The sequence below is a fragment of the Artemia sp. Qi Xiang Cuo genome, chromosome 3 (assembly GCF_049724085.1).
Source record: "Artemia sp. Qi Xiang Cuo chromosome 3, ASM4972408v1, whole genome shotgun sequence".
In the NCBI taxonomy this organism is placed as follows: Eukaryota; Metazoa; Arthropoda; class Branchiopoda; order Anostraca; family Artemiidae; genus Artemia; species Artemia sp. Qi Xiang Cuo.
In genome coordinates, this window is record NC_142796.1 from 56,771,049 (window position 1) to 56,798,944 (window position 27,896).

General features: G+C 35.7%; 1 protein-coding gene across 1 annotated transcript in view; it reads right to left on the minus strand.

Annotated features, from left to right (window-relative positions):
- Window positions 1-9,784: 9,784 nt before the first annotated feature.
- The window catches only part of LOC148954319 (uncharacterized), a 163,025-nt gene continuing 144,913 nt past the window's right edge, over window positions 9,785-27,896 (minus strand). The window contains exons 8-9 of the mRNA XM_089086237.1: window positions 21,683-22,757; window positions 9,785-10,061 (exon numbers count right to left, since the gene is read on the minus strand). Of these exons, the coding sequence (XP_088942363.1) occupies window positions 9,799-10,061; window positions 21,683-22,757 (1,338 nt within the window). The 3' untranslated portion in view covers window positions 9,785-9,798. The remainder of the gene's footprint in view (window positions 10,062-21,682; window positions 22,758-27,896) is intronic.

Sequence of the window (27,896 nt, forward strand, 5' to 3'; positions counted from 1 at the left end):
TAATCCCGGAAAATCCTTCCCTTGACGCGTTCAAGAGAAGGTAAAACAAATACTTCAGTGTTGGAAAATGAGATAATTACCAGGACTAGCGATATATCATCACCTGTGATGGAGCCACGAAGCCAGTAATAAAAAAAACTGTCCCCCTCGTGGTTTGGGTAAATTCTGTTCATTGCTTGTTTTCAAGTTGCTCTTTACTTTGATATTTGTTTTTTAATATAGAAAATAAAAAACCACTCAGTCACATGACATATTTATCCATAGCTTAAAGGTTTCTGAATTAAAAAAAAACATTTTCTTAGAAGAACATTGAGTATGAGTTTGGTGTTCAACAAATAAGTACCTTAAAAGCCAAATAAGATAAAGTACTTGAATGCACAATTGACACAGATTTTAAATGTCTAGTCCCTGGTTTATAAATTTTGTTTTGGTAGAAACCGTTATATTTTTTGGCTATGGACAATAATGTTCAACAAGTCCAAAGTTGATAGGTGGAGAGTGGTATATACTGGGACGTGTTACATAGTGGGCCAAACTGCATTTCTGCTATCTAGTATTCTCTTTAAAAAAAACCGTAACGGTCATCTACCACAGTTAGTTTGATGTTCAACCATCCAGTTCAATTATTTTGGTAGTTTACTATTTTTTTAGTAAACCTATTTCAAAATTTGGGAAAATGCACTCCCCCCCCCCAAAAAAAAAATATTTTGCATTTAGATTTTCTTTGTTTATTCTTTTTTAGTTCAGTGAAATTTAGTGCTTGTTATACCAAACGAAATCCAAATTATCTGATCGATATTCTGCTGCCATCTTGTGGCGAAATATTCAGAAGAAAAAAACAATATGCTTTATTTGTCGATGGGTGTCATCAGGTATATAATGGGAGAGGAATAAATGGTACACTCTTGGACATGCCCGAGTATGTACCACACCCATCTACACAATCAAAGACTTTTTTTTCTTCCAAATGTGTGAGAGAGAGAAAAAGGGTTTTATTTAAAAAAAAAAAAAAAAAACACATTAACAACAAAATTCGACGTTAATAAAACATGTGTGGGTAGACATCATCCTTAATAAAAACATACATACACAATTACTACTACCCATCCTTACCCCCCCCCCCCACCCCCGAAAAAAAAAATACAAAACGATAAATGATAACAAAATAAGTAAATAAATAAAAATAAACGAAACAAATTAATTTTAGTAATATCCACGATCCAAGTGGATACGGAAGACCCAAAATTAAAGATCATTCTGCGATTCTATCTCCTTGTCACCCTCCTAAAAAAATCACAATCCCTTGAGAGAAAATTCACTCAGCAGGGATTAAAATTCATATGTGGACAAACAGTGTCCTTTTTACTGCAAAATTCATTTAGCTCATCAATTGTCGAAATAATCTGAGGTAATGGTTCCCACACCCAAGGTCTAACATGTCGTATGGAAAAAACTGACCGCTTTGTAATAACTTGAACGATTGTCCCCAGTTAAAACACATAGGGCATTATTTTGTAAACTTCTAAGGGGACGAAGGTGAGTTACAAACGCACTTGACCACACAATACAACCATTTAGAAGGTATGGGTAAACAAAAGAAAATAAAGCAATCTTTTAATATCTTTTGGAAAAAGTGCTTCAGTTTCCTCATCATCCCAACATTTCTTGCAACCTTACCACTAACACATGAAATGGGCTCTTTGAAGTTAAGGCACTCATCAACAATCACCCCTAGATACTTTGTCGAAACTTCCCGAGGCAAAATATTTTCACCGAACTGTATTTTGTCAATCCAAGGATAGTAATTGCTACTTCTCCCGTATATTACAAAATGGGATTTGGTGTGGTTTAGCTGAAGTCTGTTAACCCTCTTCCATTTTTCAAGGTTTGACATACCAGTCTGAAGACTCTGTATAAGCATTTCCCCGGTTTTTGCAGCAACAGTTAGATGCGTGTCATCAGCAAAAACAAAGCAAAATAGTTTTTGATGCTCCAGTATCACTACATTTTAAATAAAAAGATAGTCCTTTGATAATATTTCGCAGGTCATCAATATATATAAGAAACAGTAGGGGCCCCAAAACAGACCCGTGAGGAACACCGAATTCAAAACTTTTAACTTGCAATTTAATTTCACCAGCACTGCAAACTGTTGTCGATCTTCAAGAAAAGATTTCAATAGACGAAAAAACACACCAAGGAAACCAGAATTCTTCAGCTTCACCATAAGAACTCCATGGTCCACTGCATCAAAGGCTTTCACAATGTCCAAAAAAAATCAGATGCAACTTTCCACTCTTGGTTCAGAGCATCGTTCACAAAAGTTTGAGAAAAAGAGGAGCTTGATCTGTTGAGGACAGCTTGAGCTTTTTGGAATCAATATTGAGTTTTACTAAAATATTTTTTGTTCTCAAGAAAATCAACCATCCTACTACTAATCACTTTTTAAAAAACCCTAGATAAAAAGGGCAACAATGAAATACGTCGAGAAGTAAAGTTTGGTTAATGCTAATGAAATAAAACAAATTATAACAAAAATATAATAGGTTAGAAACTAATTTGGGCTATATATTTTCACATTAGGGGATGGGGTAAAGCATAGCATATATTTAATACATAACCTAACCTAACCTAGGTACCTTTTTTTGCCCTTTTAACCCCAAAAAAACTAAAGTTTTTCAGCTTTGTCACGGAGCGAGCAATAACTCACTATGCAGCAGAAACCTGTTTTTCACTGGTATCTTTGACATTCTATATGCGGTTCTTCTCGCCTGTTTCCCGGCCACTAATAAAGTACCCTATGATGATTCGGCAAATTTTTTTCTCCGCCCTTAAAAGGCAGAACCACTCTAGCAATCTTACTAGAGTGGTTCCGCTTATAATATGGCCCTTGGGTGTGGGAACCATTACCTCAGGTAATTTCGACAATTGATGAGCTAAATGAATTTTACAGTAAACTAAAAGGACACTGTTTGTCCACATATGAATTTTAATCCCCGCTGAGTGAATTTTATCTCGAGGGATTGTGATTTTTTTTTTTAGGAGGGTGACAAGGAGATAGAATCACAGAATGATCTTTAATTTTGGGTCTTCCGTATCCAGTTGGATCGTGAAGTTTATTAAAAATTAATTTATTTCGTTTTTTTTACTTATTTATTTATTTTATTACCCTTAATCGTATTGTCATTTTTTTTCGGTGAGGGGGGGGAGGGTAAGGACGGTTGGTAGTAATTGTGTATGTACGGTTTTATTAAGGGTGATGTCTACCCACACAAGTTTTATAAACGTCGGATTTTGTTTTTAATGTGTTTTTTTTTTTAATAAAACCCTTTTTCTCTCTCACACATTTGGAAGGAAAAAAAATAGGCTTTGATTGTGTAGATGGGTGTGGTGCATACTCGGTTATGTCCAAGAGTGTACCATTTTTCCTCTCTCTTTATATAGTAGATGACACCTATCGGCAAAAAAAGCTTACTATTTTTTTCTTCTGAGTATTTCGTCACAAGATGGCAGCAGGATATCGATCAGATAATTTGGATTTCGTTTGGTACCACAAGCACTAAATTTCACTGAACTAAAAAAGAGTAAACAAAGAAAATCTAAAGGCAAAATATTTTTTTGTGGGGGGGGGGGAGGAGAGGGGAGTGCATTTTCCCAAATTTTGAAGTAGGTTTACTAAGAAAAATAGTAAACTATCAAAATAATTGGTCTGGATGGTTGAACATCAAACTAACTATGGTAGACGACCTTTACGGTTTTTTTTTAAGAGAATACTAGATGGCAGAAATGCAGTTTGACCAACTATGTAACATGTCCCAGTATATACCACTCTCCGCCTAACAACCTTGGACTTGTTGGACATTAGTGTCCATAGCCGAAAAATATAACAGTTTCTACCAAAACAAAATTTATAAACCAGGGACTAGACATTCCCAATCGTTGTCAAATGTGAATTCAAGTAATTTATCGTATTTGGCTTTTAAGGTACTTATTTGTTAAACACCAAACTCATATTTAATGTTCTTCTAAACATAGAAAATGTTTTTTTTTTTTAAATCCAGAAACCTTTAAGCTATGGATATTTATATCATGTGACTTAGTGGTCTTTGATTTTCTAAATTGAAAAACAAATATCAAAGTAAAGAGCAACGTTAAAACACGCAATGAACAGAATTTACCCAAACTACGAGGGGGACAGTTTTTTTATTACAGGCTTCGTGGCTCCATCACAGATGATGATACCACTAGTCCTGGTAATTGGGTGTATCCCATTTGAGCGCTTTCCCATTTGAGCGCCATGGCGCGCAAATGGGAATTTCCCATTTGCGCGCCGTATTTTAATTAGTTAAGTTGTGTACCATTTGAGCGCCAGATAATATTTTGCGTATGTTAGGTGATATAGCTAGGTGATCAGGTAAATTTTTCGCAAATCATATTATTGACTTACGAATAAAGTAAACACACCACTCGATGCCTTTTTTAGGCTCTTTCACAATATACTACTCATTTTTGTCGGAAATTAATTTTACCCCCCCCCCGATGTAGCCCACTTCCGGGGATATATGTGCCCAGTAGGGGGGTGGGGTTAATGTTAACACTCACCACCCCGTTACAACACACCTAAAAATGACACCCCCCCCCTCATTTGCAACTAAATAACCTGAAATTGTATAGAGAGGGGGGGGGGTAAAATTAAGATCAGAAAAAATGATTATTATATTTGGAAAGAGCATAAAAAAGGTATCGAGTGGTATGTTTACTTTATTCTTATGTCAATAATATCAACTGCGAAAAATTTACCGACGGGTCTTCATGTCTGTTTTCCTCATACAGTATATAGCGGTGGATACCGCATAATGCATAAGTACCTGTATATACCTTTAGTAGTAAATATATATGGTATACATAAATACTATATATATTTACTTAGTTTATAATACTATAAATGGAAGTTATTTTCACAACCATTGACCCAATAAAATCCTCAGTTTTGTTCGTTGTCTTCGTGGCAATAAATATTTCTACAGGTCAATGTGGCAGCAAACCACGCTTCATCCACCGCAAAATCACAATTTTGGGTTTGGCGCTCAAATGGTACTCCGTGGCGCTAAAATGGGAACAAAATTCCATGGCGCTCAAATGGAACAAAATTCCGTGGCGCTCAAATGGGAAAGCGCTCAAATGGGAACACCCCTGGTAATTATCTCATATTCCAACACTGAGGTATTTGTTTTACCTTCTCTTGAACGCGTCAAGGGAAGGATTTTCCGGGATTATCTCTGCCGGCAAAATATTTAATGTGGCGACCGATCGTTGGAATAAACTTGTTTTCAGATATTCATGGCTGGGAGTACCCAGCCCAAGGTAGACTTGGCAAGCTGTACTTCGGTGAGTTGATCACAAGGGCTTTTCTATATCAGGAACAAGCCTCGATAGCTCCTCTGATGGTGGGTTATACATGTACTTGTAGAAAACCGACATGGACGCCACGTCGAAGCATTCCTGGAACAACTGTGGGGTTTAATGTATCATGTTACCAGAAATTGCTGCATGAACTGCTCGATTTTGACTCCGTTGGAGTGGAGCGATGAGGGTTTTTGGTGCACCAGAAAAGAGAAGACATGTATATTCCATGACGGGTCAGATGCACGAAAATACTAGTGGCAGAATATACTCATCAGGGAGGAGACTTTTGCATCTTAGGATAACGCCTAGCTTCTTGGAGCAAGAGGATCTAATTTTAGTGACATTCTCAGTCTATGAGAGAGATCAGAAGAGTAGTTAACTTCAAGTAAGTGCAGTGTTTCAACTCGTGTTATTGCCTGTCCTTTAAAGACGAAATCAGGATGAGCCCTCATATTATGCGCCTTAGAAATTGGGAGCTCTTTCGTTTCTGATGCATTAAAACTGACTGGACACGCATATACCTACCCCTCAATTCTCTCGAGGTCAGCCTGAAGCTCCTTGTGGGGTTCACTGGGATCTTCGACCTTAGCAATTGATATTTTTGCTGTCGTGTCATCAGCAAAGGGGTGAGGTTTCTTCACAAGGTTGTCTCCTAGGTCGTTTATGAACACCATGAAAACTTTTAGCCCAAGAATACTTCCTTGGGTATTCCTGATTAGACTGTGTTTTCTTTTGATATGAAGCCGTCGAGGACAACCTGCAATGAACGCTGACAAAGAAAGTCAGCAAGTACTACAAATAGTCGACCATCAACTCCATAGGTTTTCAGTTTAAAAAGAAGTCCCTTGTGCCATACACAATCAAAGGCCTTTGCGATGTCAAAGGAGAGAAGGCGAATATCGTGCCCCAGAGAATGGAGCTCAACCAACTCTTGATACTACTCAATTAGACAGTCTAATGTAGATCCTTTTCTGCGAAAACTGTATTGCGTGGTTGTCAACAACAGATGTGACTCGAGGTATCGGTAAAGATTTTATTAATGACGCTTTCATAAACTTTACCTACACAGGATAGCAGACTTATTGGACGATACAATCCCACACTAGTAAGGTTAGACTCTGCCTTTGGAACAGGGACCACATGAGAAAATTTCCAGGCTTTTAGGAATGATCCAGCTGCAAAGCATTTTCTTCACAGACTGGCGAGAGGACCAGCAAGTTCAGGGGAACATCCTTTGAGGATGAGATCGGGAATCGTGTTAGGTCCTGAAGCTTTGGTGACTTCCAGCTGGCATAGCGTTCTGAGCGCCTTACTAGTAGTTATGTTAACGCTGGTGATTTTCACATCTCTTCTTGGCGGAAAGGGGGGAGGGAGACTCCGACATCATCAAGTTGGAAGATCTTTGAAAAGGCTTGTGCAAAAGTATCTGCCTTTTCCTCGCCTGACTGGATCATCGTCCCTTCAATATGGAATGAAAGAATTGATGTTGGTTCAGATGACGGTAGAGCTTCTTTGACGACCCTCCACACCGCTATGCAGGAACAGTCTTCAGTTTGTCTACAAACTTGTGTTTGTAATTGGTTCTAGCTTGACGTGTGGCTTTAACAGATTCGTTCCGAGCGCTAATAAAAGCAGCCCGGCCCTCGTCTGATTCAGTCGAACTCCGTTTCTTGTGAGCCTTCTTTCTGTGCCTGGTTGCCTTTCTACAACCAGCATTGAACCAAGGCTTATCGAGATAAGATTTTAATTTTTTTTTGATGGGACGAATTGCTCAATGGCCTCTGTAATCAATTTTTCGTAGAGTATTGCTGCTTTATGTGGGGCTTCTTTCAGAAATTTACTCCACGGCTTTGCCGATAAGAAGTTTCGCAGACTATCCCAATCTGTGCGGTAATACTGCTTGATGATCCGCTCGTGCTTTATAGGTGGATGTATTTTGAGATTTACACGAGCTATAACTTCCACATGGTCACTGACAAAAGGATAGATTTCGCCACTAAAGGAACCCAAATGATCAGTTAAGAAGAGATCAAGCCTGGATGATCCGTAAGGGCCAATATAAGCGTTGAATTCAACAAGCTGTTCTAGACCATAAGCAAGACTTAGGTCTAGCAGAGCTACGCCTTCTACACCAGTCGTATGACTTCTCAGCCAGTGGCCACGATGAATGTTAAAGTCTCCTTTGATTATTATACCTGATTTAGGGAACTTTTCACAAATTTCAAGCAATCTTCCAGATGTTCGTTGGTTTTCGTCTTTGGTGGTATATAGACTGTACCAATAACAAACGATTTGTTTGGTAGGTACTTTCACCCATAGGACCTCCTTATCGCAAGAAATCGAAAGTGATGAAAATGGGATGTTATTTTTAAGGTACATGGCAACGCCATCTCCACTAAAGGTCAAGCTTCTCTGGTTTTTGCGATCCAGCCTGAGCAGAGTGCAACTAGGGATGTTAACCTCACTATCAATCACGCCAGAATTCAGGTTGGTCTCAGATACACACATGACAGAAGGGGAGACCTCATTCATCATATGCTGAAGGTGATCCGACTTGAAACGGAGACCATGTATTTACACCGGGTAACAGTAAGTGTATCCGTAAGAATTGTCTTGGGGTGCGCATTTGGTCAGCTACTGGAAGGAAGTCCGATTGAAGACTGTTTTTTCGGTTTGAAAACTAGGTAAATACCGGCTGAATGGGTAGTTGGCCTAAACAGCGGACAAAAGAATTCCTAAGACAGACTTTACCTCATCAGATAAGGAGCGATCATAAGACCTTATACTGAACCTCAGCAGGGGTGGTGGCGACCCCAATAGGGGCAGGAGTCGGCACCTTGCGTTACCTGCCACACTCAAGCTCTGCGAGCAGGACGTCTTCCCCATGAACTCCACACCCAACTTGACGATAACAATCGGTTTGTTTAGTTGATTCGCATTTACACAAAACTTGGTCTAATTTTACAGAATATGGAGCAAACCATTCGAATAATATAAAACTACGTGAATTTTGTGTCCCATGGGCAACGCAAGAGCGCTGCCTAAGAAAAATAACAAAGCGTGTATAACGCATGACTTATTTTCCTTCTTTTCTTTTCTTTATTGTCACCAAGGCACATCGTATGGAAGAAGTGGTATTAGAAAGTTCGGAATGGGCTAATACAATTTCAAAATGAAGTTATAACTCCTTTTTTAAGAGTCAAAAGTGATTGGATGGTGACTAGCCCCCATCCCCCACACATTTCCCCCCAAAAGTATCCGATCAAAATTTTGTGACATCCTTCTTGTTCAGTATAGTTGAAAATTTCAATAACTATGCTGTTGGGGCCCGTCCTCCTTGTTTTTATTAATTAAAAAAAACATTTTTATTAAACATAGATTTACCTACAATACAGTTTTATTTACAATATAAACTGTGGTAGAGGCTAGCCTATTGCCAATGCAATAACTTCACAAGAAGGAAGAAATTGGTTCGAAGTTCTATTTTTATCTGGCAAAGTTTTTCCATTGAAATATAATTTATTCGTAAAGCAAGTTAAATTTTGAATCTTAATACATTCAATTGGCCCATCGCGTCATGGAAGGAACCTTGCCTTTTGTCTGTATATACGTTTTTAAGTTAGTTATAGAAATTATATTAAGTTAGTTAAAAACAATATATTAAATCAGTTAAACTCATGTTCGGAGTTGATAATAGGTAAAGTTTTGGAGCAGAGATCGGAAATAAACGTGAGTTATCTTTCCTAAGACTGTGTCGCTTATTTGCCCTCAAGCCAAATAAAAATGCATCAACTTTCAGTACACTGAAAACTGTTGGTGGCTTCAAGATTAATAAGGAAATATATATTATCGTAATCTGAAATAAATAAGAACAGAAATTTGATACCCTGCTTTCGTTTTCTTGTTAATTCAACGGAAACCTGATGTAAACCTTAGTGTCTTTCTAGGACAAAAAATAGGGAGAAATGAGAACTAACCACGAGGAATCTTGTGGAAAATTAGTAGGAAAATTGGGTAAATTGAAATCGAAAATTTGAAGCAGTGCTAACTTAAAAATTAGAGCTAACCATAAATTTATGTTATGCATAACAAACTACGCTTTATAACAGTTGAAGCCAAAGCTAGGGCTAAGGGAGCTCAAGACCTTCCTCAGAACCCGAAAAAGCTCTCTGAACATTTTCCATGCTCATTAGATCTTAATAAAACTATAAACAATGTTGAGGCCTTACTTACTGTCACCTTTTTTAGTGTTTTGTTGATAAGGAAGAGGCTCACCCTATATTGCTAGACTGTAGATTTTTCTGCCCCCTAAGTCTTCTAGCCGATGGATTGATTTTAAAGCTCTTCCTCACTATATATTTCAGAGACTCCATACGTTTAAATTAGATATATTTAAAAACATTTTTCATAATCTCTTATATTGCTATAACTAGAGGATCTGACATTATTCTTCCAAGATGGAGACTGTTTCGAATTATTAAGTGATGAATATGGGGAAAGTCTTTGGGTTTGGACACCAAGCTGGGAGGCCAATGCATAAATTCTTCGCTCAATATTCATTGTTATATAACGAAGATGAGACTCGGGTATGCCCTTACAGGTTATAAATGTGCAGGATGATGATCTATGGATGTTAAAGACAATCTTGTGGCTACCTAAAAAAATAACATTATTACTTACTAATAATTACTATTAGCCTAATAGTACTGCTCCCAGAAGTTATAGAGTTACAATTTACTTTTTTGTTTGTGTCCTCCATCTGTTGTTGGTTAGATGGGTAGCAAAGTCATTCATTCATTCAAAGTAAAAAATACCTAAATATTTTGGTTTCGCGTACGGAAGTTTCAGCGACAAAAAAAGGAAGAAAAACTAGATTAAACAGCTAAAACATAACATACATGTTATTTTACTATTTTCGTCCGGGTTTAAAAAAATGATACTATTTTCTTGTATGTTTTAACTGTTTAGTCCGGCTTTTTTTTTCTCTTTTTTCGTTCCAACCGCAAAGCCAAACTATTTTTAGAATTCTTTATTGACAAACTCTATCGACTGAATGACTTCCATTTTATTTGAGGTTGAATGACTTAATAACTGAATTTAATTTATTTTGATTGTACTTCGTCTTCGTATAATAGCATAGTGGTAGTAGTAGGAGCAGTTGTAGGAGTAGTAGTGTTGTATTAGTAGTAGTAGTAACTCTAGCAGCCACAGTGTTAATAATAGTAGTAGTATGCACATTTTGTCTTTTGGCGAGTAGAACATCCCCTTCCTGATGTCCTGGAAAGTTTTCAGTTTAATACGGTAGACCGTTCCAAAGATAATATTGATACGCCCTTTTGACAATAATAATAATTTATTTATAACCCACGTCATAACAAGTAGACAATTGTGGAGTAACACAAGAAAAAAAAGACAAAAGAGAAAATCAAATACACTACAAGTAAAATACACTACCAAAAAATAGACTACAAATAATAAAACACTACAATGAGATTAACTGGACAGACAGACCAAAGGATGATGAGGCGATAAACGATAAAAAGCTGATTCTGACAACCTTCCATACAGCACAGCCAACTTTGCACTTATATCAGGGACATCAAACTAAAAAATAATCTTATCATTACTATGCCAGGGGGGGGGGAGATAAAGTAAAAATTTATAATATCTGAAATAAAAAGACCGGATCTGTTTATCATCTTTTTTCTTTAGAAGGGGATAGAGACCAGAAAGATAAAAGACAGAATGATTACATAATATAGCATATAGCCTACCCAGTGCACGTCTATTATAATTCCCTCTATTGGCAACAATCTTAACATAGCCCATTTGAATTTTCTTTTGAACATCATGAACAGTGGACTACACTACCGTATGCTCGAAATTGCATTGGTAACAGTAATACCCAACCACCGAAAAGCGGAAACAGAGGGTATAGAAAAACCGCGACAAATTAAAGGAGCATTAGAGGAAGTTGGACCATTAGAAAACCAGAAACACATTTCTCAACATTAAGAGAAAGATCAGTTTTAGAAAATAGACGTGAAACTTTTGAGACCATAAACGAGAGACCTTGCTTATTTTTACACAAAAGTAGAAGATCATCTGCATAGGCAAGATAAGAAACATCTGAGAGTCCAATCAGATATTTTGATCTAACTTCATCTAATATACCAGAAATGCGCATTTTGAATATACTAGGTGAAAAAACCCCTCCCTGTATGAAACCCTGACGTGCACGGACAAACGGAGGTCCAGGTTTATTAATTCGGAGAAAAGAATTCTCATACCAAAAACGAAGAAGAAAAATAACTGAAAGACTTACACCATCATTAAAAAAAAAATAAAAAGCTTGACTATGGACTACATTGTCAAAAGCTTTAGAAAGGTCCAAAGTACATAGGCCTATATAAAGTGGCAAACCCTCAGCCAAGCTATTCTTAAGGGCGGAAAAAAGAACACGGTGTGCATGTTGATAACCAATACCAGATAGAAACCTGAATTGATTTGAAACAAACTTTATATTTTCATTTAAATGAGGAAGTAAAATATATTCAAGTAGTTTACTCAAATTACACGCAGTGGTTATAGGGCGATAAGATGAACAATGAGAAGGGAGTTTTCCCCGTTTTAATATTGAGACGACAGTTCCAGAACCAGCGAAGATGTTAAACACATTTGGAACATTTTTATAGAAAGTGATGTTGAAAAAACATCAAAAAGGGCTCATTCAATTGGAAATTGAAGGGGCTAGTGCCCTTTTAATAGTCTGAATTGATTGAAGGGAAACTAAACCCCCTCTCACACCCACCATTTCCCCAAACACATCCAATCAAAATTTTGAGATATCTATTTTGTTCAACGTAGACGAAAGTTCCGGAAATTAACTCTTTTAGGATGATAACCCCCTCAGAGCCCTCAGTGTAAGGGTTGTAAGTTATGACCTGGGGGCATATTAGGTTTATACAGAAAGTTGTTGTAAAAATTACAAAAAAGGCTCATTTGTTTAGAAATTGAAATTGCCCTTTTTAATAGTCGAAAGTGAGTGGAGAGTAATTGACCCCCCTCCCACGTCACCATTTCCCCAAACACATTCAATAAAAGTTTAGAGGTAGCCATTTTGTTCAGCGTAGTTGAAAGTTCTGGAAATTATGTATTTAAGGATGACAAACCCCCCAGATCCCCCAGGGCAAAAGTTGTAAGTGATGCCCTGGGGGCATATAAGGTTTTTATAGAACGCGTTGTCATAGAAACTTCAAAAAGGGCTCATTCGATTGGAAATTGAAATCGCTAGTGTCATTTTTAATAGTCGAAAGTGATTCGAAGGCAACTAACATCCCTTCCACGCCCACACTTTCCCAAAACATATCCAATAAAAATTTTGAGATATCCATTTTGTTCTACGCAGTTAAAACTCAAAGAATTATATCTTTGAGTAGGGTACTTACCCCAGAGTTTTCAGGGCAAGGGTTATAAGTTGTACCCTGGTGGATTATGAGGTTTTTATAGAAATCTTTGTCGTGGACACTCCAAAAAGGACTCATTTGATTGGAAGTTCGAAGGGCTAGTGCCCTTGATAACAGTCGAAAATGATTTGAGGGCAGCTTGCCCCCCTCTCACGCCCACCTTTTCCCCAAACACATCCAATCAAAAATTTTAGATACCCATTTTGTTTCACGCAATTTAAAGTTCAGGAAATTATACATTTGAGCAGGAAACTCTCCCGCAGTCTTAAGGGCAAGGGTTATAAGTTATGCCCTGGGGGCATATAAGTTTTTATTGAAATCTTTGTCGTAGAAACTTGAAAGAGATCTTTCGATTCGAAATTCAAAGGGGTAATGCCCTTTTTAATAGTCGAAAGTAATTTGAGGGCAACTAACCCCTCTCCCATGCCCACCTTTTCCCAAACACATCCAATGAAAATTTTTAGATAGCCATTTTATGCAAAGTAGTTGAAAGTCTTGGAAATTAGGTCTTTAAGGGTGACAACCCCTCCCTCCACAACTCTCAGGGCAAGGGTTGTAAGTTATGCCCTGGGGGCATGTAAGGTTTTTATAGAAAGTGATGTTGAAAAAACATCAAAAAGGGCTCACTCAATTGGAAATTGAACGGGCTAGTGCCCTTTTAATAGTCGAAATTGATTGAAAGGCAACTAAACCCCCTCTCACGTCCACCGTTTCCCCAAACACATCCAATCAAAATTTTGAGATATCCATTTTGTTCAACGTAGTCGAAAGTTCTGAAAATTAGGTCTTTTAGGATGATAACCCCCTCAGAGCCCTCAGTGTAAGGGTTATAATTTATGCCCTGGGGGCATATAAGGTTTATATAGAAAGTTGTTGTAGAAATTTCAAAAAGGGCTCATTTGTTTAGAAATTTAAATTGCCCTTTTGAATAGTCGAAAGTGAGTGGAGTAATTGACCCCCCTCCCACGCCCACCATTTTCCCAAATACATTCAATCAAAGTTTAGAGATAGCCATTTTTCTCAACGCATTTTAAAGTTCTGGAAATTATGTATTTTAGGATGACAAACCCCCCAGATCCCCCAGGGCAAAGGTTGTAAGTTATGCCCTGGGGGCACATAAGGTTTTTATAGTTAGAGTTGTCGTAAAAACTTCAAAAGGGGCTCATTCAACTGGGAACTGAGACGGCTGGTACACTTTTTAATAGTCGAAAGTGATTGGAGGGTAACTAACCACCCTCTCACGCGCTCCATTCCCCTAAACACATCCAATGTACATTTTCAGATAGCCATTTTATTAAACATAGTAGAAAGTTCTGGAAATTATGTCTTTGATGATGACACCCCCCTCCCTTCAGCCCTCAGGGCAAGGGTAGTAAGTTATGCCCTGAGGCATATAAGGTTTTTATTTAAAGCGTTGTCGTAGAAACTTCAAAAGGACTCATTTGATTGGAAATTGAAAAGGCTAGTGCCTTTTTTAATAGTTGAGAGTGATGGGAGAGCGACTAACCATTTTCCTAAACACATCCAATCAAAAATTTGGAGATAGCCATTTTTTAACGTAGTTGAAAGTTCTGCAAATTATGTCTTAGAGGACGACAACCACTCTCACAGCTCTTAGGGTAAGGGTTGTAATTTATGCCCTGGGGGCATATACGGTTTTTATAGAAAGCGTTGTCGTAGAAACTAAAAAAGGGCTCATTCGATTGGGAATCGAAACGCCTAGTGCCTTTTCTAATAGTCGAAAGTGATTGGAAGGCTTGAAATTTTCATAGTAATGATCGATGTGGGTATAATGTATGATTGTTTTGTTTTTTTTGTTGTTTAGACCAGGAGACTTCGTATCGAAGGAGTTGTCGTAGGAACTTCGAAAAGGGCTCATGTGATTGAAAATAGAAAGGGTTGATGCCGCCCACCCTCGCATTTGCCTCTAAGTTTAAAAACTAAATGTTGCCTTAAGATTAAATCAAAATGCACTGTGTTAATGCTGTTAATGCACTGTGTAATGCTTCTCAATAATTATTCTCAGCAGTATCCCAAAAACAACTGAGGGTATTATATTCAAACTTTCGGGGCTACTTCTGCTCTTAAAATTTAACCAAGCCAAAATAGCGTAAGTGTATCCAACCTATCAAAGAAAGTAAGTAGATTGTTTTGCGAATGGTATCAAGTTTTCCATTTCAGGTGAACTAGAGGAGGTATGAAACGAAATTAAACACTACTATTTGTGTCCAGATTTTTAAAAGGGTGTATGTTGTTAAAAATTGCTGAAAATTTTTCTCCAGCATACAAATAGCAGACCAAACTATAAAGTCTTAAAAAAACGAAAAGATTTAAAGTATTACTTTCTTCTTCCTTGAAAAGACTATGTCAATTTAAAACGAACAGAAATAAATTTAAAAAACTTTTTCCACAAAGTTACTTTTTCAAAGAAAAGTAAAGAACTCCATTAAACAAAAAATGGGCAAAACTAAAATCAGATAATCTACGAAGCGTGAAACTATCACAAATCACCAAGGATAAATAAATGAAACCCAAAACGAACAGAAATTACAATAAATAACCGAGTCAAACTCAAAACGAGCAGAAATTAACATGAGTTGCGCTCAAAACCTCTAAGCCTTCCCAAGGCCAGAACATAATTTGTACTTTACTTAAAAATATACAAATGAATGTGCATTGTCAGTTTAATATACGTATACTGATATTTAGCAATCAAAGTGTTAATAATTTTTGATTTATTAAAGTTATAAAAGTAAGAACATTTATATTTTTTCAGTAAAGGGCAAATTATGTTCTAGAATATCATAGAATAATGATATCATAGAATAATTTGACTGCTATGGAAGTTTCCCGTTGTGGTAACCACCTCGATTAAAATCTTTGATGACACAGGATTCACATTAATTACGCTGTATACACATTGAATAGACAGAGTTTTGCTTAATCAGAGGCAACGCTGTAGCGTTGCCTATAGTAAAGGCCATGCAGCTCTAATGTTTAATTTTTTTTTTCTCAGAGGCACTTCATATGGAAGGGGTCTTCGTAGAAACTTCAAAGGGGGTTCATTCGATTGAAAGTCGAGAGTTCTAGTGCCCTTTTTAATAGTCAGAAGTGATTGGAGGGCAACTAGCCCCCACCCCATGCCCATCATTCCCCCAAACACATTCAATCAAAATTTTGAGATAGCCATTTTGTTCAGCGTAGTTGATTTCCACATAGAAAATATATTTTTGAGGAGGAAACTCCCCCACAATTCTCAGGGAAAGGGTTTTAAGTTATGCCCTGGGGGCATATAAGGTTTATAGAAGGCGTTGTCATAGAAACTTCAAAAAAGGCTGATTCGATTGGAAATTCAAAGGGCTAATGCCTCTTTCAATAGTCGAAAGTGATTAGAGGGCAACTACTCCCCCCCACGCCCATCATTCCCCCAAACACATCCAATCAAAATTTTGAGATAACCATTTGATTCAGCGTAGTTGATTTCCAGATATAAAATATGTTTTCGAGGATGACACTCCCTCACAACCCTCAAGGTAAGGGTTTTAAGTTATACCCTAGGGGCATATAAGGTTTTTAGAGAAGGCGTTGTCGTAGAAACTTCAAAAAGGCTCATTCGAATGGAAATTCAAAGGGCTAGTGCCCTTTTTAATAGTCGAAAGTGATTTGAGGGCAACTACCCCCCCCCTCACGCCCACCTTATCCCCAAACACATCCAATCAAAATTTTGAGACAGTCATTTTATTAAACGTAGTTTTAAGTTCTGGAAATTAGGTCTTTGAGGATGACAACTACCCCATAGCCCTAAGGGCAAGGGTTTTAAGTTGTGCCCTGGGGGCATATAAGGTTTTGTATAGACAACGTTGTCGTAGAAACTTCAGAAAGAGCTCATTAGATTAGAAATTTAAATGACAAGTTCCCTTTTTAATAGTCAAAAGTAATTCTAAGGCAACTGACACCCCTTCCACGCCCACCATTTCCCCAAACACATCCAATCAAAATTTTGATATAGCCATTTTGTTCAACGTAGTTGAAAGTTCTGGAAATTATATGTTTGACCAGGATACTCCTCCCGGAGTCTTCAGGGGCAAGGGTTATAAGTTATGCCCTGGGGCATACATAGTTCTTATGGAAGGAATGCTCGTATGAACTTCAGAGAGGGCTCATTTGATTGGAAATTGAAAGTTCTAGTTCACTTTTTAAGTGTCAAAAGATATTGGAGGGTAACCAGCAACCCCCCCCAAACCCTTTTTTCTTAAATGCATCCAATAACAATTTTAAGATAACTATTTTGTTGAAAATAGTTCAAAGATCATATAGCAAAAACTCCGGTGTTGACACAACCCACCAGGGCCCGGGGGCAGGCATTGTAAGTTATGTCCTGGGGGCATATATGGGTCATATGGAAGGGATGCTTGCATTAACTTCAAAGAGGGATCATTTGATTGGGAATTGAAAGTTCTAGTTCATTTTTTAAGAGTCAAAGGAGATTCGAGGGCACCTAGCCCCCCCTCCACGCCCTTTTTTCCTCAAACCAATCCGATAAGAACTTTGAGATAGATTTTTTTTAAATAGTTCAAAGACCTCATCCTCCCCCCTGTCCTACAGTCAATACTAAAGATTTCATCTTTGTGCCAACTACGCTGCCCCCACCCCAAAGACTTTAATAAGGTAAACTTTCTTATTGGAAGAAAGATAAAAGTTTCAAGAAATATCGAAGGGACGTTAAGACACATCAAAATACACTAATAAGAACTAGATAAAGAATTTTCAATCCAATTACTCCCAGAAATTCTCTCAAAATGAAAATGCTAAAATACTTAAAATTACAGCCATACTTAAAATAAGGTTAAAATACATACTTTGCGATAAATCCTAAATTATTGTGGCATAAAAAAATCCAAAAAATGGTCTAATCAAAACGATCCTGTTTTTTCTGCATCAGCAAATGAAATAGCCTAACTACTGTGTTTTGAAGCTATTTTTTTATCCATTCATTGTTGCGTGAAAAAACACGTTTGATTTATCAGAGGCATGTAATTAAGTTGTTTATAGCAAAGGCCATAAGGCTTCAATGTTTTATTATTATTAATTAAAAAAAACCTTGCATAAAAATAAGTTCTCTAAGAAAAGTAGAGCCATATTGAACTCAGGACCAACAGAAATTAATTCCTAGTATAGTTAAAACTCAAAGAGACCAGAAATTAGTGCTAAAGAATAAACGAAACCCCGAACGAACATAAATTAAAATTAACTATCCTGCTAACATAAAGATATCCGGTTCAAACATAAATGAATGAATAAATCTTATATAGCTTCAAAATTTTATTTTATTATTTTCTCCCCAGAATTGCTTTATATGCAAGGGTTAAAAATACCATTTTGTTAAAAATAGTTGAAAGGTTAAATAACAAACCTCAGGTGTCGACAAAACACCCCAGGGCCCGGGGGCAGGAAGGGATTCTCGTATAAACTTCAGAGAGGGCTCATTTGATTGGAAATTGGAAGTTCTAATCCAGCTTTTAAAGGTCAAAAGTGATGAAAGGGCAACTAACCCCCACACCCTTTTTCCACAAAATACATCAGATAAAAATTTTGAGGTCATTTTATTAATAAAAAGTTCAAAGGTCAGATAACGAAAACTGCGGGGTCGACACATGTTGTACAAACATAATATTTGTAATATAATTTGTTTTATAACTAATTAATCATTAGTTATAATAATCATATATACTAATTAATCATAAGCTATACCCGGGGGGCATAAATAGCTGTTTTGGAAGGTATTCTCGTATAAAATTCAGAGAGGGCTCATTTGATTGGAAATTGGAAGTTCTAGTTCAGTTTTTAAGAGTCAAAGGTGATCGAAGGGCAACTACCCCTCCCTCACGCCCTTTTCCCCCCAAACACATCAGATAAAAATTTTGAGGCAGCCATTTTGTGAAAAAAAAAATCAAGGGTCAGATAACAAAAACTCCGGGGTCGACACATGTTGTACAAACATAATATGTGTAATATAATTTGTTTCATAACTAATTAATCATTTGAACAAAAAGTTATTTAAAATCAATGAATCAATACAAATGTAAAGCATTGACCTACGACAGTTTGTTGAGAAAAGATTAATAAGGTAATCAATAAAAAACATTAACGCGTTATCTTTTTTCGCTTTAGACAAATGAATAAACCCATCCAATAAAATTTGACGTGGCTATTTTCTCGAAAGTGATCTAAGCATCAGATATTCAATCTCTAGGGTCGACACAACCCCACAGGGCCCAGAGACAGGCGCTGTAAGTTATACTCTGGGGATATATATGGTTCTTTTAGAAGGGATACTCGCATAAACTTCAGAGAGGGCTCATTTGATTGAAAATAGAAAGTTCTAGTTCACTTTTAAAGAGCCAAACGAGACCGAAGCTTAATAGTCCCCACACGCCCTTTTTCCCCAAACCCATCCGATAAAAACTTTGAGACAGCAATTTTATTAAAAATAGTTCAACATCAGATACTAAAAACTCCGATACCAAAAGTTCCCTTTTGCGAGTCTCACCGTTGGCTGACAGTCTCAAAGACAAAGAGTCCATATACGAGATTTTCTCAGGACTACAGGGAGTGTCCTATGTAATTTTTGTAAAAGCTGACAGGGGATCTTAAATGTGTAAACAGTTTGAATAGCTAATGAGGGTTAGTTTTAAACGAAGAAAACCTATAATCTCTTACTTATTATTAATTAAAAAAAAACTTTCTTAAAAATAAGTTTTTCAAAGAAAAGTAAAGGCCATTTTAAACTTAAGCTCAACAGATACAAATACATTTTAAAACTAAAACTCAAAACCACCAGGAATTATTATTAAAGAATAAATGAAACCCAAAACAAACAGAAATTAAATAAACAATCGTAGCAAAAACATACAACAAGTAATAATATAAATGAATGAATAGATCTTAAAGCGAGTAATGCTTATATTGGACATGAAAATCAAGGTTAAAACGAAAAAAAAATTTCTTATTGAAGTATAGATGAAACTTAAAACGAACAGAAATTAAATAAACAATCAATGCAAACAAACATACAATAGATATTAATGTAAATTAGAAAATAAATCTTAAAACGAGTGAAACTTAAATTGAATATGCAAATCAAGGTTGAAACGAACAAAGATCACAATAAACAAGAGTTTGGGTATGACCTCCTTCTCTCACTGTAAAAGTCTAAAACCTACTGCGTTATTGGTGCTTTACTGAAAACTATATGGGTCTTTAACAGTCTTGGGAAGTATTAACAACATCAAACTGAATATTTGATGTGTAATGATATTAATTGTTGAAAGTTTTCCAGTTAGGAAAGGAGGCAGTATCCAAACACTTGTTTGTAGTGAAACTATATTCGTCTTTAACAACTTCAAAAAGAGCTAACAAATTAAAATGAATATTTGGTGCATAATGATATTAATTGCTGAGAGCTCATCAGTTCAATATTTTACTATAATTTTAATGTTTATTTTCAATATTAAGTACAAAAGAAAATATTTGTCATAAAATTGGTTTCAGTAAAGCACCAATGACGCAGTAGGTTTTAGACTTTTACAGTGAGAGAAGGAGGCGATACCCAAACTCTTGTTTGTAGTGATTTTTGTTTGTTTCAAGCTTGATTTACATATTCTATTTAAGTTTCCCTCGTTTTAAGATTTATTTATTAATTTACATTAATATCTATTGTATGTTTGTTTTCATTGATTGTTTATTTAATTTCTGTTCGTTTTAAGTCTCATTTATACTTCAATAGCAAAATATTCTTTTTTAGTTTTAAGCTTGATTTTCATGTTTAATCTAAGCATTAGTCGCTTTAAGATCTATTTATTGATTTATATTATTACTTGTTGTATATGTTTGCTAAGATTGTTTATTTAATTTCTATTCGTTTTGGGTTTCATTTATTCTTTAATAGTAATTTCTGGTCGTTTTGATTTTGAATTTTAAAAACATATTTGTATATTTTGAGCTTAAGTTTAAAATTGTCTTTACTTTTCTTTGAAAAACTTATTTTTCGGAAAGCTTTTTTTAATTAATAATTAGTAAGAGATTATAGGTTTTCTTCGTTTAAAACTAACCTCTCATTAGCTATTCAAACTGTTTACACATTTAAGAACCCCTATCAGCTTTTACAAAAATTACATTGGACACTCCCTGTAGTCCTGAGAAAATCTCCTATATGGACTCTTTGTCTTTGAGACTGTCAGCCGACGGTAAGACTCGCAAAAGGGAACTTTTGGTATCGAAAATCCGTTAAAGTATTATTATATCCACTGATATCTCTGGTACCACATTATATTGATGGACATCAGCATGCAACTGAGCATTTTACATATTCAGGCTATATAGATATAATAAATATATATAATGCATAATATATGTATATATATATATATATATATTATGTATACAATCTGTAGATAATATGAATAGTTTATTTCTGGAACTTTTCAGATTTGTCAAACATAACGACTCTTTTTCTTTTAAGTTTATGTGCTGATAATAAAATCATGTGTCCTATCACCATATTTGTTTCTACTACGGCAAAAAAAGTCTAAGATATCACGAGTTCCTGAAATACTAGAAAACTAAAGCACAACTCCTCCTAGCAACAAACTGCAGCACCAGGCCCCCTGAGGCCAGCACCGCTACACACACTCCTCCACCCTAATCTGTTCAATTCTTTAAGCTTTATCTTCTCTCTTGAATGTAGTCATATTGGAATCCTAATTTTACCTTGTTCTTCCTATCATTCATACGCACTGGTACTACATTACCTTGAGAAACATCAGCATGCAGGAGAATATCGGAGTTGAGAAATTTTGCATCCTCAAAAGACGAATTAAACCGAATTACTATCTCCGCTCCAATGTCAATTTTCTTTTTCCACAGAAACTTCGGGAATACTTTCATAAGTTTTTCATTAGCCATTTTCTTAAATTTCGCTTCTTTTATCAAATTATTTAATCTTGATAGTTCCTTTTCTATATTCTCTTCCGTTAGCAACTTAATGCAAGGCTTTAAAAGTATTTCATAATCATTTTCAAAATTAAGTGATACACTACTATTTAAAAAAGCAGGCTCGAGGTCAAAAGTGGAACGCTTCAATTCATTAATACAAATCGAGGTGAGAAGCACTAATCGATTCTTATTGGATATATTACAGAGACGCCATAGAATATCTTCAGTTATAGGCTGAGTCCATATGATGTTCGTAGAGAATTCCGAGTAAGATGCATATTTTCTACAGCTGGAATTTATAAAAAAGTTAGAATAGTCACTTTGAATTCTTCTAAGACACCTCAATTCAAATTTACGAGCACTTCGCTTTTCGGTGGGTACTGTTCGAAAGTAAAAACAGCGTGAGGTGAATTCAAAGGTAAATTTAGCTGCATATTGTAACTCATCAAATGAAAGTATCAATTCTTTCCAAAAATCACACTGAAGGAAATTTGGCTTTATGCCAAATAGCCACTTAATTCCTGTACTCATGAGTAGCACAGACATTGCACAGAGTGATATAACCAACTCAAAAACGTTTACTGCTAATGTAAACAACTTTAATTCACTCGCCAGTATTGCCATGTGTTTCACATAGTTTAGTATCACTACAAACAGGTCAAATGTAATATCACATATATATTGAGTCACATACTTTGTATTTACAAAAAAACAAGGCGAAGAAGGCTCATGATTTCCAATTATAGTATCACATATGATTTGTTTTAAATGACGGTCACATTTCAAAGTTAGAAGAGTCTGACAGTTGTCATCTTGTAGATATTGCATAGTAATACGCCAAGGGAAATGATATTTTTCTAAAGGCTCATCGAGGAAGTAGCTCGCACATTCCTAAGAAAAAATATATCAAGATACAAAAAATACGAAAAACATTTTTTAGAAAACGCTTGACATGATCCCTTTATGGAAATCATATGATTGTGATTTCCTAATGGAATAACCAAAGATTATGATGTCATTCATCATCTTGTATGCGAAGATGAAGTTTTTGTCAAAAAGCTGATTTTATTTTAAATATTGTGTTTTACGAATTTTAAAAGTCATTAGATGCAGCAAACTTCTTTAACATGAGTCATCAAATACCTCTATGATGTTTCGGAGGAAAAAACGGAAAAAGAGGCCACATCAGTGCTTCTAACTAAAAAAAAGTTCATTTTCCTTGTTGCTTAACCAAAGGGTCTTGAAGTTTTATATACAGAGTTTTCAGCCATGGCGATTCCAGTGGCGTACTTTTATTTCGATCTCATTCAGTTTTAAAATAATTAATTTTCGGTTACTATGGCCGAGGTTCATCCTTTTCTAGATTGCAGCTACCGATACACCCACGATTCCTTTCCAACGTGAAAAAAAAAAAATCTCGATTGGTTATTCAAAGACTGTTGCAAACCCAGGAAAATATAGCTAATGTGTGCTGACCAAGCTACACTCCAGTTTATTGAACCATTCTCTCAGGAACATCTATTGGGGGTTGGTGGGTAGCAGGGACATTGTCCGTCACGCAACAAACCAAAGTCAATCCGATCTTTCATCCACTAATTCTATGACTATCTACCTTAGTTCTGCCCAAGGAATGACCCATGGATGGATGATATATAGACTTATCTATCAACAAATGAAATGACATCATTTTTTTATACAATCCTAAAAAGAGCTTATCCCAGATTTACTTCTCAATTACTATCTGTCTTGGCTTTTTCCACTATTAGCCATGTCTTGATGCCTACTGCAAAATACTTGATTTTAATTCAACACCAACTCCCAATAGATGGTTCTGAAAGAATGGTGCCATAAACTTGAGTATACCTTGGTCATCACGCATTAGCTATATTTTCCTGGATTTGCAACAGTCTTTGAATAACCAATCGGGATTTTTTTTTTCATGTTGGAAAGAAATTGTTGCTACATCGGTAACTGCAATCTAGTAAAGGACGAGCCTTGGCCATTGTGACACAAAATTAATTATTTCGAAACTGAATGAGATCGAAATAAAAGTACGTCACTGGAATCGCCATGACTGAAAACTCTATACATAAAACTTCAAGACCCTTTGACTATATTACAGAAAATGTTTTTCATACAACTCGGTTTCAACGAGAGCACTCTTAAATGTTTGCACCGTTTGCGCAGAAACTACGGTATCAGGTAAACTATTCCAAAGTTTTGTTGCTCGGTTAATAAAGCTACATTGACCTATTTTCTTGTGCATTCGCGACTGATACGGTATATACGAGTTTTATCGGATCCAAGCCAGTCCATATTATCTACACCCTTCACAATAAGGAATGTATTGATCAGGTCAATCCTTTCCCGTCAAAACTCCAGAGAAGGAAGTCCCAAACATTGCAGTTGACGCTGATACGGTAAATGACTCAAATATGGCACAGTCTTTAACGCTCGATGTTGAACCTTTTCAACTTGATGCGAGTCACATTTCCACGTCGGATACCAAACAGAGGAACACTATTCTACCATGAGGCGTACTATTGTTTTGTATAGTGTCATAAAAGTGTGAAGGTTAAATTTCCTGAAACTTCTCTTAATTCAAAGCAGACTGTAATTAAAATTTCGTGAAACTTTTGGCACATGCTTTTGAATCTTCAACTGGTTATCAAAGTGAATACCTAAATCCATTACTGAATCCACAGATGAAACAGGTGTATAACCAATAAAATAATGATAAGTCGAGGTTTTCGAAAAGTAATGAAGTACAGAACATTTTTGATGGTTTACAAACATGGAGTTCAATTTACACCAATCATTTAGGGCATTCAGATCCTCTTGAATAAGGGCGACGTCTACCTGGGAGGTGACATTTTTATACAGTTTTACATCGTCAACAAACAGCTTGACAGTGGAATGATTAAATACTTCAGGCAAATCATTGACAAACAAACAAAATAACACTGGGCCCAAAAAACTACCTTGTGGCATAACACTCAAAATCGGGCTCTCACTTGAAAGTGAACTACCGACTATAACTTGCTGGGAACGGCCTGATAAGTAATCTGTAATCCACGCTGAAGTTAAACTGCCACTACTAAAGTTCATACTTTTCAAATTTTTCAAGCAACAAACTAACTGAAACTTTGTCAAACGCTTTACTGAAGTCAATGTACAAGCAATCAAACTTCAAACCGAAATCCGGCATATTTTGGAAATCTTTACAACTTCTAGCAACTGCGTATTGCATGAGCTGTTTTTTCTGAAGCCATGTTGTGACTGATGTAATAATTTATTTCGCTTGAACTAATCCTGTATCCGATATGGAATGTCTCGAAAAAATATAGGTGTTTGAAATTGGACGATAATTTGCAAATTGGGACTTCGATCCTCCTTTATGGAGTGGCTTTACTACCGCTTTTTTCCACGCTAAGAGGCATTTACCGCTCAATAGACAATGGTTAAACAAAAACGAAAGAGGTTTAGCTAAACTCGTGGCTCTCTTCTAAAGAAAATCGTTAAAAATACCGTCTATATCTGGAGCTTTATTAACGGAAAGGTCATGGAGATTTTTTACAATTTGTTCGGAAGAAATATCAGAGTTATCGCAGGGCACTTTGTCTGCTGAAACAAATTCGGCAAAATGGTGTGGACTCCACGCTTAAACATCATTCGGATTTACAAAACCTGATGAAAACACTTGATTAAACACATGAGCCTTTTTCTGATCATCGCTTATTAACTCACTAGTAGCTGGGTCATCAAAAATGCGTGAATCAGTCGATGAAGCAGTTTTGTTTCTATTAACATACTTCCAAAACTTCTTTGGACACCCTCGAATGTTAGTAATGATTGACGATTCGAGTGATTCCCGGTTACCGCGTTGAGATCGAGGGCGTACAAACATAAAATTTATGTTCACATAACATTTCGACTGTTTATATTAAATACATTCAAACACAAAATTTCTCTGGTGATATAATTAAATGAGTTGATTATTCTTTTTCTTTTTGTAAGAATGCTCTCTTAAAAAGAAAAAAAAATTTCTGAATCAACTCTGTCAAATACCAATATTTACTTCAGAATAATTTTCCAATTTTCCTTTTTTTATGTAAAATTTTAACAGAATTTTTATCCTTTAATGCTTCTTCTTGAAGATGAATACCAATGAAATTTTTAATTTTAATTTTCTTTATTTTTACTCTGCTTTAAAATGTGTAAAATGACACGTTTAACAAATTTTAAGAAGCCTCTTAATAATAGGTAGGAGGATCGGCACTAGTTCCCCATCCAAAGGGGACTAGAGTAAGCTAATTTTTCTGAACCTCTAGTTTGAAGAATGCTTGAAATGGATTAATATTTTTACACAACACACTGTAGTTCTTTTCAGTTTTCGCTTATTCAAATACCCGAAAATAAATGTCCAACAAAAATAAAAGGAAAATTGGCTCATGCAAATAAATGAAACTGTGAGTTAGGCCTCTTTGTTGCGGTAGAAACAAATCCATATGGATTAAAAATAATAATTTTGTGGTAGTTTTTTTTCATTTCTAGTAAAATTCTCTTGCATGGGTGCTATATGTTAAATTGTTCCAAATTTGCAACTATTAATCACGATTTGCCAACACTCAGCTATTCTGTGGATTTTATTTTGATATTTGACTATTTTTCCTCGCTGCCAGAAAATCATATAAGGGTATTCCTTTATTAAAATAAACATTGACATTAGAGTAAAAATATGAAGCGTTTTTCAATTTTTTTTTTACTAATATGTTTTGTCTATTTTACAATTACATTTCCTGTTTCTCTTTTCCCTCTTGTTTTGTTATTTCTTATCTACTACTTTCTGATATAACAATTCGACTAATTCTGAAGCACCAAAGACATCAAAATAAAAAAAAATTTCTCCCTTTACCAATCTTGGCCCTATTCCCACCTGGAAACGTGATTTTCAAAGAATTTATTTTGGTTGCTACAAAATTAGGAAGTATTTAGTGCAGTACCACATTTTTGTCGGAGTTACCTCGTTGAACCATGAAATATAACAAGCGTCATAAATTAGTTAAATTCGACAACGCTTTTCATTCCAAAAATTCGAACATTAAAAATTTGTTGACTCCTAAGGACAGTGGCACCTTCAAAGGAATGGCACAACTTCATGTGCTGCTTGGTGTCTGTTTGGAAAATTTAGTTCTCGTTACTACCAAAAATCACACAACTGCATAAGGAGGTCTTTCCTTAAAAATTAATTTCTAATTTTCCTACTTTTTCAATATTAATATGGTTATGGAAGTTCCCACTTCAGAAATTCAAGCACTCAGATTTCATTTTCAATATACATGGTACTTTAAGAGTATTCATCTTTCTATTGTAATTCTTATGTTCATTGCTGTATTTCTTCATGATTAGGTTCTTTAATTATTCCTGTAGAACACCCACAGCATTTTTATAAGCCAGGTGTTGAGTTTTTTTCTTTGTTCACTGGGTTCTTATAAAAATAAATTAGAAAACAGGGGGGCACAATAGAAATGGTGATTAAAAATAAAAATGGAAAGAAAATATAGGAGATATTATTAACATCTCGACCCAAAGAAACTGAGTTAACTTGTAAAAGTACCTATCGTTAAAAATATTTCCGTCTTTTTACTGCCTTAAGATTTCACACAGAAAATCAATCAGGAGCAATTCAGCTTATTCTTTTAATGACAAACTTTCACACACAAGCCATCAGTTTTAAGAAGGCGGAGTAATTAAAACTATAATAAAACCTTAAAAAGAAGAACATGAAACACTAACTTGTAAGGTCTTGGATAGGAGAAAATATAACTATAAATTTTTAATTTTTCCTAAGAATATAGATGGCGATCCTTACAATCTGCAATTTGGCTCATTTAAAGTGTTTTAAATTTTGTAATTGAAACACTGGTGAATCACCACTAAAGAGTGGTTTATAGTGTAAGTAATAATAGTGTAAAAAACACATATATGTCATCGTTAATGTTATCCTTTTGACTCAACTGGAGTGGGAGC